We start from the raw sequence: 14477 nt of genomic DNA, 5'->3' as shown, positions 1-14477 counted from the left end.
ATCTTTATTTCTAGCCTAGATCTCTATTGAATTCCAGTAGGCTTATCTTCCTGGCTTCTGTTCTTGTCTGCCTCACTGGTTTCCCTTGTTGCTGAAGGTGCTTTTTCTTTTATTTCCCACCCTCAGTGAATACTATTATCTTCTATTCCAATAGATTCTTTTTTAAAGATTGTGTTAAAAGTTGCACAAATAATGCATAACCATTTTGACATATATGGTTCAGTGGCTTTAAGTACATTCATATTTTTCTGCAGTCATCACAACTGTCCATCTCCAGAACTTTTTCATCATCCCTTCACTGAAAGTGTGTCCATTAAACAATAACTTCAGTCTTCCCTTACCCACTGTTCCTGTCAACCACCATTCTAGTTTGTGTTTCTGATTTTGATTACTCTTAACTACCTCCCTCATATAGATAGAATCATTCAGTATTTGTCTTTTTGTAAATGGCATATTTTACACAGTATAATGTTTTTAAGGTTCATTCATGTTGTAGCATGTGTCAGAATTTCCTCCCTTTTAAGTCTGAATAACATTTTGATGTGCATACCACATTTTGTTTTCCTCATTCATCCATCAGTGGACATTTGGATTATTTCTATTTTTTTTTTTTTTTTGGCTACTATAAATAATGCCACTGTGAACGTAGGAATTCTTGGGAGTATATACTCAGAAATGGAATTGCTGGATCACATGGTATTTTGTTTGTTTGTTTGTTTTATGTTTTTTTGTGGTACTAGGTGAATTCTCAGCACATCTTCTGCCCTTTTTATTTTTTTATATTTTTTTGTGAGACGGAGTCTTGCTTAATTGCCAAGGCTAACCTCAAACTTGTGATCCTCCTGCCTTAGCCTCCCAAGTCGCTGGGATTACAGGCATGTACCACTTCACCCAGTCCAGTGCATTCTCAAATACCTGCTTTTCTTCCCTTCTCCTCTTTCCCTCCTCGACAAATAAATTCTAATTGGTATCCAAGTCCTATTTAGTCTTGTCTTTTTTTTTTTTACTGTCTTCTCTTTCCTATTCCTGACCCAATTAAGGCCTTTGTCATCATTACCTTGACTTAATTAGAATACTCTTCTAAACTTCTTTTTTTTAATTTATTCTTTTGAGTTATACATAACAATAGAATGTATTTTGACAAATCACACATACATGAAGTATAACTTTGCATTTTTGTGATTGTACATGATATGAAGTTACAGTCTTCTAGACTTCTAATTTTATTTCTCATCCATCACCTGTTATTGTCTATTTTACTACTAACATGATTATTCAGAATTGCTAATCTAGACATAGTGTTTTTCCACCTTAAACCCCTCTCCTTTGTATATTGGTAAAAATTCAAAGTTGTTACCAGGAACAGTGCTACACACCTATAAACCCAACAACTCTGGGAATGAGGTACAAGGATCATAAAAGCCAGCCTGGGTAACTTAGCAGAACCCTGTCTCAAAATAAAAAGAGGAAAAAGGGCTGGGGATGTAGCTCAGTAGTAGAGTATGATTCCATCCCCAGCACCACCACAAGTTTTGTTTTTTTTAATTTTAAAGTTGTTAGCATAGAGTCCTATACAGGCAAGCTCTTGCCAACCTATGTAGCCACCCATCTGCCTATACCACATTGTTCGTGGTTTCATTGCTGTATCAGGGTTTTAATGCTCTTTCATATGCTGCTTTTACTGTTTTGAATATTTCCCCTCTGCTTATTTTACTTGTCTTTGAAGACTTACCTCTTTTTTCATAATTAGACTTTCTGGATCATCCCCACCCCAATAGCTGCATCATTCACTCCTTTGAACATCCATGACACCATGTAGAAACTTTTATTTTAATACACAAAGTACTTCATGTTCTTCATATGTGTATTCCTGCTCTTTCTAAGGTGGAGATGCCTTATTTGTGTTTCTAGCCCCAGCATATAGCAAAAAGTTAAAAGGACAAGACCATCTTGTAACCATTGACATTTCATTTTGTCTTCTTAATAGAATTTCAACAAAGTCTGAATTGTTCATGAGATGTTGTTCTTCATCCACAGCATTGCTATAACAGACTCCCGAGAATTTTGAAAATTTTTTATCAAAACAATTATTGTTTACAGGAAAATTGATAGAATCATTGAGGACTCCATTAGTCTCTCTATATCAGAAATTACTAGTTGAAGTTTTTTATTTGTGTATCTCAAGCAAATATATTTGAAATCTTTCTAGTTGACAAGTAGATTGAAATATATGTAGTGAGTAAATGCTTACATTTTTTCTTATCCTTTCTCCTCATGAATTAGCACAATTATTAGTTGTTTTTCTGCTGTAATTTAATAGGAAGGGACTCTAGATAGAAACTTTTTTTCTCCTTTAAGGTGCTCCTCTGTCAGTAGGGGCCATTTGTGATAAGAAAGATTCTCTTGCCTTAAATAATTAGTGGTCAGTAGATTGAATTGTGAGATGCCTAGTGAAGCATACATTTAAGATTTGGAATTTTTTTCTTTTTAGTAATTACTTTGCTGTGGACACCGCGTCTGCAATAGCCATTGCCCTGATGACATTTGGTACCATGTATCCCATGAGCGTGTACAGTGGAAAAGTGCTACTCCAGGTAAGGTTCTTGGAATATTCATGTTTACCCATGTTCTACCAATTGAAACTCTGGTTGCTAAAAATTTTATAGGAAAAAAATGATTTATTCTGAAAATTTTATTAACTAGAGGGCTCTGTTAGCAATTAAGTCAAACAATACTTTCTGAAATCCATATAGTAAGAACCAGGTGGGATTTCGTCAGTCCTTAAAGTAGGCACAAATCCTCCTGTGCTTCTGTGACATGCAATCATGAACTTAAAATTATTTGCCTTGGGTAATGTTTCCTTAAAAAAAAAAAAATGGGGGGTTATCTTTTTTCCCTCAGTAAATAGGTCTTAGCTGTTATATAATCTGGTTATGATTTTTTTTCTTATTTCCTGTCTTTGGATCATTGAGATGTAAATTTCAGATGTAAATATGATGAATTTCTACTTTTTAAAACAGTAGAAACACATTAAACAAGACCCAGACTAGAAAGGTGAACAGTTTCTTAGGGCTAGATGGGTATGTAAGCAATGCTCTTCTTTCTGTCTCTTACCTTCATGTCTTTTTCTTTTTAAATTTATGGGCAGTCACTCCATCTCTAAAAGCAATAATAACAATGGGATAAGCCAGACACAGCTGTACCCTAGCAAATTGAGAGCCTAGGCAAGAGGATCACAATTTTAACGTTAAGCCAGGCATGCTGGTGCACACCTATAATATCAGTGACTCATGCAGAAAGATTTCAGGTCCAAGGCCAGCTTCAGCAACTTAACAAGGCCCTAAGCAACTTAGTGAGATACTGTCTCAAAATAAATAAAAAGGGCAGGGAGTATAGATCAGTGATAAAATGCCCTTGGGTTCAATTCCCAGTGCCAAAAAAAAAAAAAAAAAAAAAAAAGATGAAGAAGAATTGCAGAGTCCTATGCACTTACAAAATGTTACATTTCAAACCATTTCTTGAAGACTTTTTATTGCTTGGTTGGCTCTTTGAGCTTTATTTGGTTCTATCAATAGCAGCTTCTCTTCTTTGTGAGATAACATTATGAGTATGGACCAATTAGTAATGTTGTTCTATTAGTGAGCCAGTTGAAACCTTACTTTTCTGAATCACAATAGGGCACATGTGAAAACCAAAGATGGGTTTAAAATTCATATGGAGGGGGCTGGAGCTGTAGCTCAGTGGCAGAGCGCTTGCCTAGCATGTGTGAGGCACTGGGTTCCATCCTCAGCACCACATAAAAATAAATAAAGATATCAAAATAAGATTTTAAAAAAAGCTATGAGGTGATGGATATGCTAATTAAGTTTTAAAAAATCCATATGGAGGGATTTCAGGACCATGGTTACAAAATTATTTTTCTCCATAGGCTATTCATATTTTATTTTTTCCCCCAGACAACACCACCCCATGTTATTGGTCAGTTGGATAAACTTATCAGAGAGGTAAGATGGAATGATAAATAAAATCATTTTAATTTATGTTAGGAATTGAAAGGGTGGGTACATACAATATTTTGTTGAAACCTACCTAAAATCTTATTCTAGGAGAGTTTGTGTTCTTTGTAGTAACAGAGTCAGAACATAGTAGCAAAAATGGAAAATAAATTGAGGAGTTGCTCAGTATGGAAGACAAATTCACTTTAAATAAGTGTGGAAGGTAATGATCTAAAGACCACCTGATTGATTTTATAAATGCTGTGATTTTTTTCTGACTCTTTATTCAAATCTAGAATTTTGTAAACACAGAGTCTACTTTTACCTGTTAATTACTTCACCTGACATCTTGATCTAGACTTTAGACTTTCTATTGTTATAAATTTCAGCCTGCTTCCTAATCAAGATATAAGATAGGTGAATTATCTTGGTACTATTCTAAACTCCTGGTTGTTGGTATCACAAAGGTCACTTCTTCCAACATAGCTGTCCACGTCTCAGCTTATGAAAATGACACTGGATATGCCTTCTGTGCTACTGTTCTTATAAGCCACACATTTTATGTCTGGCCCAGGAATTTCCTGACAGCCCACATTCAAATAATATTTTGTGTTGTATGGAGATTTGTTATAAGGAAATCCAGGGAAGGAATGATTGAGAAGATCAAAAAAACTAATACACAAATGCTAAATATAAATATGTGCCATGTAGGTATAATTAAAAGAAGCATATGCTATTGAAGTGAGGGGAGAGTAAGACTTAGTAGTCATGATTTGACTCTAAAAGGATTGGGGCAGTACTGTGCAATCAAGAATGTTTATCTTGCTGAGCAAGGTGATGTACACCTGTAATCTCAGCGGCTCCGGAGGCTGAGGTAGAAGATCCTAAGTTCAAAGCCAGCCTCAGCAAAAGTGAGATGCTAAGCAACTCAATGAAACCCTGTCTTTAAATAAAATACAAAATTGGGCTGGGGATGTGGCTCAGTGGTTAAGTGCCACTGAGTTCAATCCCCTGTACCAAAAAAAAAAAAAAGAATGGTGTCTTACTGGGTACACTGGTGCATGCCTGTGATCCCAGTAATTTGGGAGGCTAAGACAGAAGGTTGTGAGTTCAAAGCCAGCCTCAATAACTTAGTGAGACCCTAAGCAACTTAGTGAGAAAATTATATTCTCAAAATCAAATATAAAAAAGAGCTTGGAATATGGCTCAGTGGTTAAGTGTCCCTGGGTTCAATTCCTGGTGCAAAAAAAAAAGGTGTCTTGGGTGGCTTAGTACTTCTCTTGGCTGAGTGTCCTTGTACAGGGCTCACCATAATATTCTACGTTTAGATTAAGTCCATAATGCGACTGAAATGTGTTTCATATGTCAAATGCAAATAACTCTCATAACCTATTTCTGGTTTTGATTAGGTTTCTACCTTGGATGGAGTTTTAGAAGTCCGAAATGAACATTTTTGGACCCTAGGATTTGGTTCATTGGTATGTTTTCTACTTATTACTTAAAATATAATTTAAAACATAGTTTTTAATTTCTAACACTGAAAAAGGGTTTTTTTTTAGAATTTTTATAGGGCGTTTGATTTCCATTTTAAATCCAAATTTGGATTCAGTTACCTACCTGAGATTAATTAATTAATTTATTTTTTTAACCTTCAAACTACTGCTGATCTTAATACTGGACTGTCCAGAAAAGACAAGTCCATAGTCAGTGTTTCCTTAATATGAGAATGTTGCAAAAGTAAAAAATACAATTATGTCTTTTTAACCATAGTTCTAATTCTGTAGATTTTGCTGAGCATGTTAAAGAGTTGCAGTAACACAACTTGCTTCAACATAAAAGTCCATACTTCCTTTTGTCTTTTTGAACCCAGGCTCAACCCCTCAATCACTGAGCTACATTACTCCAGTCACCACCCTACCCCACCCTCAACGACTTTTTTTTTTTTTTTTTTGAGACAGATCTCAATAAGTGGTTCAGGCTGGCCTTGAACTTGGAATCTACCTGTCTCAGCCTCCCAAGTAGCTAAGATAACAGCAGGCACCACTATGCCCAGCTAAAATTCCATATTTTCTAATCCAGTTTGGACCTCAATACCAGAGAAATTTTATTATGGCATGGTTTCATTCCTGTGTCAGGATGACAAGAAAAATACAAAAACATATCCTCCCCCTAAAATTTAAATCACCCTATTATGTAGAGAAAACTGCTGTTGAAATTTTGGTGTTTATAGTTAAACTGGTTCTCCTTAGAAAATGAGACCATTCTGTTTTATAATTTCCCCTTTTCACTATTTTTTTGGTAGGATTTTTATTAAGATATCTTTAAGGGGCTGGAGTTGTGGCTTAGCGGTAGAGCACTCGCCTCACACGTGCAAGGCCCCGGGTTCAATCCTCAGCACCACATTAAATAAATAAATAAAGTTATTGTGTCCAACTACAAAAAAAAATTTTTTTAAAAAGGTATCTTTAAAACCCTGAAACCTGGTTATTTACATCCACAAACTTTGTGCTGCCAGCCAATATTTAGGAGACTGGGATTTAGTACTGGAGCAAGACAGCTAAAATTCTTACCCAGGCTTTTCCTTATAGTGTGGGGAGACAGTAGGAGGGGGTCCAGATTTCCTTCAGCCTACTTATTATATCATAAAGTTTTCTATGTCCTTAAATACTCTTCTACAGTATAATTTTTTAAAAAGCAAAGTGGGTTTTATTTTTCTTTACATGACATAAATTCCAGAAGTGGGCAGATCAGAGCTGGTCCAACAATTCAGATTATCAACCAAATTTGTAATCTTTAGTGTCAGATTTATGCACTCAGTGGAAAAATAGCTACGTCACCTCTGCCTCTACCCACTCTTCCCCTCTCTAGTCATTTCAGATATCTAAAACTTATTCTCTGATAAACTCTTCAGAAAGGGCTAATGAGAGCAATATTTTTAAATGTTGAAAAGTTTGTAGACACTATACTTGAAAATCAGTTGGTTGGATATAAAATCACTAGTAGAGTTTGTTTTCTTGAGTTTCTTAAATACATTACCTCATCTACCTCTGGCATAAAGCACTGCTGCACAAATCCAAATGACAGTCTTTTTGTTTTTCCTTGTATAGGTGACTATCTTTTTGCCTGGATGTCCCCCAGCTTTTTTTCTTTAAAGGGTCTAGGAGTATTGCTCAGTGGTAGAGCTTGTGCTTAACATGCCTAGGTTCCATCCTCAAAACTAAAATAGATAGATCAGTAGGTAGGTAGGTAGATAGATAGATAGGTAGATCTTGGTATTGCTCATTCTGAGTTATTTCAGGTATAGTGTATCCTCTGATGAATGCTATTTCAAAAATAATTTTAAACAATATTTTCTTTTTTTTTTTAAAGAGAGAGTGAGAGAGAGAGGGGGACAGAGAGAGAGAGAGAATTTTAACATTTATTTATTTTCTTAGTTCTCAGCGGACACAACATCTTTTTTTTATTGGTATGTGGTGCTGCTGAGGCTCGAACCCAGGCTGCACGCATGCTAGGCGAGCGTGCTACCGCTTGAGCCACATCCCCAGCCCTAAACAATATTTTCTTTAAGTATAGTTCTTAATATATATTCTGTTTTCTTGCTTTGGTTTCCTTCTTCCAGAATTCCTGTTCTATGCATGTTGGGGCTTTGCTTTTCTTTCATATTTGTTATTTTCTCCAAAATCCTTTTCATCTTTTAATTTTTTTTCAATTTAAAAAATTTTTCTTCTTTTTGACTTTTTTTTCTTAAGGTATACTTACTTGTTTTTTCATTTCTTCTAGTACTAATCTTCATTTCTGGAATGATTTTGTTTTTCCTTGTATTTTAGTTGTCATCTCTTTCCACATTTTTGTAATTCTGATTCATGTTCTTGTTTCATGCCTTTTGACTTATTTTGAAAAAGCAGGTAATAATTTTTACCTCATTCATAGTTATGTATTTTATATATATATGTGTGTGTGTGTGTGTGTGTGTGTGTGTGTGTGTGTGTATATATATATATACACACTTCATTTTATTTATTTTTCATGTTGTGCTGAGGATTGAATCCAGTGCCTCCTCACACATACTAGGCAAGCACTCTACCACTGAGTCGCAACCCTAGCCCTCATACTTATGTCTTTCTGATCATCTTTTACAATCTCTTTTACATTTTTTTTCTTATAGTAATTTTATGTGATTTTTAACCTTGATTCTTTTCTGTTGTCCATCTTTATGAAAAATTAGCTTTCCTGTGTTTTATAATTAGGACTGATTTAAAATAGTTCATATAAAATCATGAGTTTGAGCTCCCTTTTTTGATGATTTTATAAAGTGAACGTTTTTGTTTTGTTGAGTTTTTCCTCCTAACTATTCTACATCTGAATCTCCTTTATCCTTTGTCTCTGCTGGGCTACTCAATTGGATTCTCTTCCCAGTTGTTTCTACTTATTGTTGGGCTTTGTCCTAGAAGGGAGCTTTGCCTGGCTACTTGAGAGCTCACCGGGCTCAGGCTCCTACAGCTCTTCAGACTTATGGCAGAGCCAGTGAACTCACCCAGGATTGAGAGGTGGGAAGCCCCTCCTGGTTTCAGCTACCTTTCTCAGATTGACTGTCCTAGATTTCTGTTAAGTGCCATTTAGCTGCTTCTGGGTTTTTAGGTCAGTCAGGTGTCCTGTTACTTCCTTTTGTTCCTCCTGCAGATTCTGATGCCTTGCAGGTTTTACCGATTATATTTGTAACTTCATAGGGGTACCAATGTTATTAAGTTTGGCAGTTTTTTTGGTTTTGCTTTTGTTTTCTTTTTAGTTGTAAATGGACACAAACACATTTGTTTATTTATTTGTTTGTTTGTTTGTTTTTTATGGTGCAGAGGATCAGACTCAGTGCCTCACACATGCTAGGCAATGCTTTTACTGCCAAGCCAACCACAGCCCTTAAATTTTTGTTTATTTTTTTAAACATTTTTTTTTTACTTGTGATGGACACAATATCTTATTTATTTATTTATTTATTTATTTATTTATTTATTTATTTATTTATTTAGTGGCACCGAGGATCAAACCCAGTGCCTCATACATGCAAGGCAAGCACTCAACCACTAAGCTACAACCCTAGCTCCCAGCCCTTAAGTTGTTTTGGCCAATGTTGTTCATAGATTTTCAGTTTTGTTGTCTTAGCTTTTCTATTTTTGCAAGGATATTTGGGGATTTCAAAAACCACTGCCATCTTCCAAGAATCCCAACATAATTTTTAGTAGTTGTAATTTTACATTATATACATATGCCATATTTTATTATATCAATCCCCAATGGACATTTAGATGGTTTTCTATTTTTTCCTAAATAGGATGGGATGAACATTTGGTGGAATGATCTTTACACATATCTGTTATTATTCCTTAAGATTAATTTTTAGAAGTGATTTTTGTAAGAAAATAATCACATTTTTTGTGTTTTGGTGCAAAATGCCTTCTACCAACTTATATTCCTCCACTTCTGCAGCTCATTTTTTAATCATTCTTTTAATTATACTGACCATATTAATAAATAAGTAGACAAATGTTTCTTAAGCTGGATGGCTTATGAACACAAAGAATATAGTCATCTAAACTATTCAGAATTTTATTATCTAGAAACCATACCTACCTACATAGTCCCTCAGTAAGACCCAGGAAATTAACGGGCTTTTAAGATGCCTAAAATGTATGTAACAAAAACCTTAGATTAACACATGTAACAAACTCGTAGGAAACTGTTCAAGCTCATATTCTGGAATGGTTTTCCATTTGTTTTGATTACTTTGCATTCCATGTCAAACCACAAAATGATAATGTCAAAGAAAAGAGAGAATTAAAGATGACTTGATTTATTTTTTAAATATTTATTTTTTAGTTGTAGTTGGACACAATATCTTTATTTCACTTATTTATTTTATGTGGTATTGAGGATTGAACTCAGGGTCTCGCACATGTGAGGTGAGTGCTCTACTGCTGAGCCACAACCCCAGCCCAAAGATGACTTGATTTATATACATGGCCTGTCTTACTTAAAAGTAATTAACTACAAGTCATATTAAAGGAATATAAGGTTTTTTTATGTTATGATTGACAATAGCTTTTGTATTAGTATTCTATAATTAATGTTTCAAGTCATATATTCACACACATTGTAATTAGATGCTAATTATGTACAGGTTATGTTTTGTAATAACTTTAAAAATTACTTTAAAGCTGACTTTATCTACAAATCAACAAAGCATGTTTGCTGGACATTTTATTTAATTTTATTCATTACATATTTTTATTTGGCAAATAATAGCTATTAGAAAACTAAAAACTTGTAACTTGTAAGTCACAAAGAATAGAAATCCTTAATAATTTTGCCAGAGATAATTGCTTTTCTTGATATTTTTCTGTTTGTCATGTGTTTTAACCAAAATAGGATCATTGTTATACCTATATTTTATTATTTACTTGAAAAATATAATACGTGATAAACACCTTTTCATGTTAATAAATGTAATGCCTATGGCTCTCTATCCTTCTAGTATCTAGGATAGAAACCTTGAGATCATCTCAGATGAGTCCATCTCCTTCATCTATTAGTACCAGGTGGTATCAGGTCTTCTCACTTCTACCTCTGGAGTGTGACTAATCTATCTGTTCCTCTCTGATCCCACTATTTTTGTTGTAGCTCAGCTCTCCTCATTTCAAACCTAGACTGTTTCACTCATTTCCTACCTGGTTACCAGTTGTCCATACCTGCATTTTTTCCAAACTCAGATTATTTCACTTTTATTTGAATGCTATTAAATCAGAACTTCTTTATCATTTTTAGAGCCATGTATTAGCCTAACTTTTTAATGTATTGCCTACATATCTTCCCCCCTGCTTCTCTTTTCTTCTTTTCTTTTTAAAAAATGTTTTATATTTGTAGATGGACAGAATGCCTTTATCTTATTTGTTTATTTTTATGTGATGCTAAAGATTGAACCCATTGCCTCACATGCTGGGCAAGTGCTCTGCCACTGAGCTGCAGCCCCAGCCCCTTCTCTTTCTTCTTATAGTTCCTTCTTCTGCCCCTCAGAATGTTTGTACTTCTTTATATATTAGTATAAATTACAATATTGCTTATTCTTAATAGATATGCCATGTATTTTAATTGCTCTTCCCTCAGCACCAAATTCCTTTCTCCACTTTTTGAAATTCCATTTAATCATCAGTCCTAGGTCAAATGCAGTCTTCTTTCGAAGTCTTCTCCAGTTGGAATTAATACTTACCTGTTGTTCCCATCCACCATGTTTTCATATACTTTATTTTTTTCTGCCATGTGTTTTAACTTATACCTATCTTTGTCTTAACTGAATTTTTTATATTTTAAATAGTCAGAAATTATTTCTTCAACTTTTACATTAATAATTATCAGTAAGTAGTCTTCCAGAAATAGCAAGACATTATGCTTTCTCTTATTTTAAAGAATTTTCCAAGAACTGACCAAATCATAAGTAAATTGTTTATTTCTAATGGAATTTTCAGTAATATAATTCTAAGTGTTCTCTTATGATTTTGCCCCTTTTAGGCTGGATCAGTGCATGTAAGAATTCGACGAGATGCAAATGAACAAATGGTTCTTGCTCATGTCACCAACAGGCTGTATACTCTTGTATCTACTCTGACTGTTCAAATTTTCAAGGATGATTGGATCAGGCCTGCCTTACTGTCTGGGCCTGTTGCAGCCAATGTCCTAAACTTTTCAGACCATCACATAATTCCAATGCCTCTTTTAAAGAGTACTGATGATTCGAACCCTGTCACATCAACTCCAGCTAAACATAGTAGTCCACCTCCAGAATTTTCGTTTAATACCCCTGGGAAAAATGTGAGCCCTGTTATTCTTCTAAACACACAAACAAGGCCCTATGGTTTGGGTCTTAATCATGGACACACACCCTATAGCACTATGCTTAATCAAGGACTTGGAGCTCCAGGAATGGGAGCCACCCAAGGATTCAGGACTGGTTTTACAAATATACCAAGTAGATATGGAAATAACAATAGAATTGGACAACCAAGACCATGATGTACTCTAACTTATTTTTATGAAGAATATTGACTCCTAGGCTTCCAATATATTTAGTAATTCAACTTTGCATTGACTGTTCAATCATTTACACAAAATGTTAGAGAATAGTAGGCTTGTTCACATTTCATGAAACCTATAAACTATATTTTTGTAAAATGTTTTGTGGCAGTGAGATCCTTGTAAATGTTATAGTCTTTAAATAGACTTCCTTTAGAAAGCGTGTTTCTCTAAATTTGAATTTTGCTATCCTTGGTTTTGTAGCTGACTACAGTGTGATACGACCCTACCTTTATAAGAGAGCCACTTCATGGAGTGGATCTATCACTTTACTGAGAAGACAATATTTTCTTTAGTGAAATTTATAAACATGCTTCTTAAATAATATACATTTTAGGAAAGGACAAAAATGCCATTTGAAAAGTAAAAGGCTCTTTTATAGCTTTTCCAAACTTACTTGCTACATTTTTTCTTTGAGGTCTTCCTGAATTATATCTTATAAAGTAAGCAAAAATTTTTATCAAAAATTTTGGGATACGTTCTACTATGTAGCACAATTTAAATTTTTGAATCCAGAGTTTTGTTAAAGTTTTTCTCATCATTTATAAGTTTTAACACATATGTAAATAATCCATAAGTGTCCAGTGTTGTAATTGGTTCAGTGAATATCAAACCTTTGGTGAAATGCAGTGAAAGAATCACAGTTTTCTATATTATATTTAATCAAATACTGACATAATAATATATATCTCTTTAACAAATTTTAATTGGATAACTTTAAATTTCTCATTTTATTAACAAAATATGTCAAACATGTTACTCCAAATATTTGGAATTCCAGACATCATATGGAATTTGATATCTTTTCAAATTTGCCTAAGGAATTTGACTATATATTATATCATTTTGTAGAAGTATAATGGAACTTCGATTATAGAATACAGTATTGTCAAGTCTTCAGTGAGCAGTTTCTGGCTTTTTTTTGTTTTTCTTTGTTAAAGATAAAGATGGTGAATTGTTAACTGAGATGCACAGTGTGAGAATTATGTAGATTATATAATTTTTTTTGGTCATTTTCCAAATGCAGATTTTAAAGACTTTCCAATGTGGCCAGTATTTCTTTCAAAAAGTATAACAAGTAGCACTCACACATTACCTGGAAGGCTTCTTTTTGTTTTGTTTTATTATGTGTTCTATAATTGTGGTTTTGAAAAAGCATTTTGAGAATAGATTAAAGTTTTCTGGAATCCAGAGCTGGAGATTTATAACTTTCCCAGGTATCAACCAGCTATATAGACAAGAATTTTGTTTTAGTAGAATTTGCAACAATTTCTTCAGTCAACTTATTCTCTTTTAAGTAAGGACAACACTTCAAAATCCTTTCTTTACAGTGGAATCGCAGACATTCAAGAAACCATCTCTGTCAAGCAGAATTGTAGTCATTTGTGGTAAAAAGTCAGCATGTTTTAAATACCTTTTGCTTAGTGAAGAGTGATTCATTGTCTTTGACATCTGCAATCCTGTTTGGCCACTTGACCCAATGAAGAAAAGATCCCAGACTACCTTGACTACTGGAGTAAATGAAAGCTTGTAAAATGTCATGAGGCAACCTTTTCTTGTCCTTTTTCGGTTGTTCTCCAACTATTTCTATGCCTATTGGTCTCCTGTTACTGGGTGATTTTTCCTCCACTGACCTCATCTAACTGTGAATTTGGGTCATAACATGAAATCTGAAGTACTGCCATGTGCTGAGTGATAATTAAGAGGTATTTGCTGGGACTTGGGGATATAGCTCGGTAGTTGAGTGCTTGCCTAGCATGCACAGGCCCTGGGTTCGATCCCTAACACTGCAAAACAAAAAGTATGTGCTGCTACCCCATACATGTCTTCTCCATCCCCATGGGATTTTAAAAAGTGTTCAGTTACCAACCACAGCTCTGTGTGAGATTCTAGGCGTGCTTCCTCAACACTCGTTCAGAGGCAGCACCTGCACAGCTGTCCCACCAAAGGTGCTTTAATACCTGTACTACTTGAGAAAGGACACTCAGTGACCTGTGGGTTGTGAAGGAACTGGCCCTTCTTGCTGAAAATCAGTAATGCCAACTGTTGCAGGTGACGTTGGCCTGTGTGTTATTAGAAGTGACGTCTTAGTTGCCAAGCTCCAAGAAACATGACCAGCACAGGCCTGTATAGAGCAGCCTTACTGGTAAATCCTATCACAGAACCTCTGGAAGCTAGACAAAGAAGGAAAAATCATTTCAGTGCTTGGCCCATGGTTTGTAATCAAGCTCAATGAAGTGTGATTAACCCTGCTTTTAAAAATCAATGCATTATGGAAAACACTAGCCAGGAGGCAAGATGCTATGTCAGTAGTTTGTAACTAGGGTCAAGTTAGTCATTTAACTTCTCTGAGCTTTCTTATTT

General features: G+C 34.7%; 1 protein-coding gene across 7 annotated transcripts in view; it reads left to right on the top strand.

Annotated features, from left to right (window-relative positions):
* Slc30a6 (solute carrier family 30 member 6) overlaps nucleotides 1–13797 on the top strand; it is a 44930-nt gene extending 31133 nt beyond the window's left edge. For 6 of the 7 annotated variants that reach the window (XM_040271555.2, XM_005322467.5, XM_040271556.2 and 3 more), the window contains 4 exons: nucleotides 2492–2594; nucleotides 3957–4004; nucleotides 5405–5473; nucleotides 11553–13797. In XM_040271555.2, coding sequence (XP_040127489.1) covers nucleotides 2492–2594; nucleotides 3957–4004; nucleotides 5405–5473; nucleotides 11553–12053 — 721 coding nt within the window. In that variant the 3' untranslated portion in view covers nucleotides 12054–13797. The remainder of the gene's footprint in view (nucleotides 1–2491; nucleotides 2595–3956; nucleotides 4005–5404; nucleotides 5474–11552) is intronic. The other variant, XM_013357387.4, reaches the window with a different exon arrangement.
* The last annotated feature ends 680 nt before the right edge of the window (nucleotides 13798–14477 follow it).

This window comes from Ictidomys tridecemlineatus, chromosome 12 (genome assembly GCF_052094955.1).
Source record: "Ictidomys tridecemlineatus isolate mIctTri1 chromosome 12, mIctTri1.hap1, whole genome shotgun sequence".
Lineage (NCBI taxonomy): Eukaryota > Metazoa > Chordata > Mammalia > Rodentia > Sciuridae > Ictidomys > Ictidomys tridecemlineatus.
The sequence above is the reverse complement of the archived record's forward strand: the minus strand, read 5'-3'. Positions and strand labels throughout refer to the sequence as shown.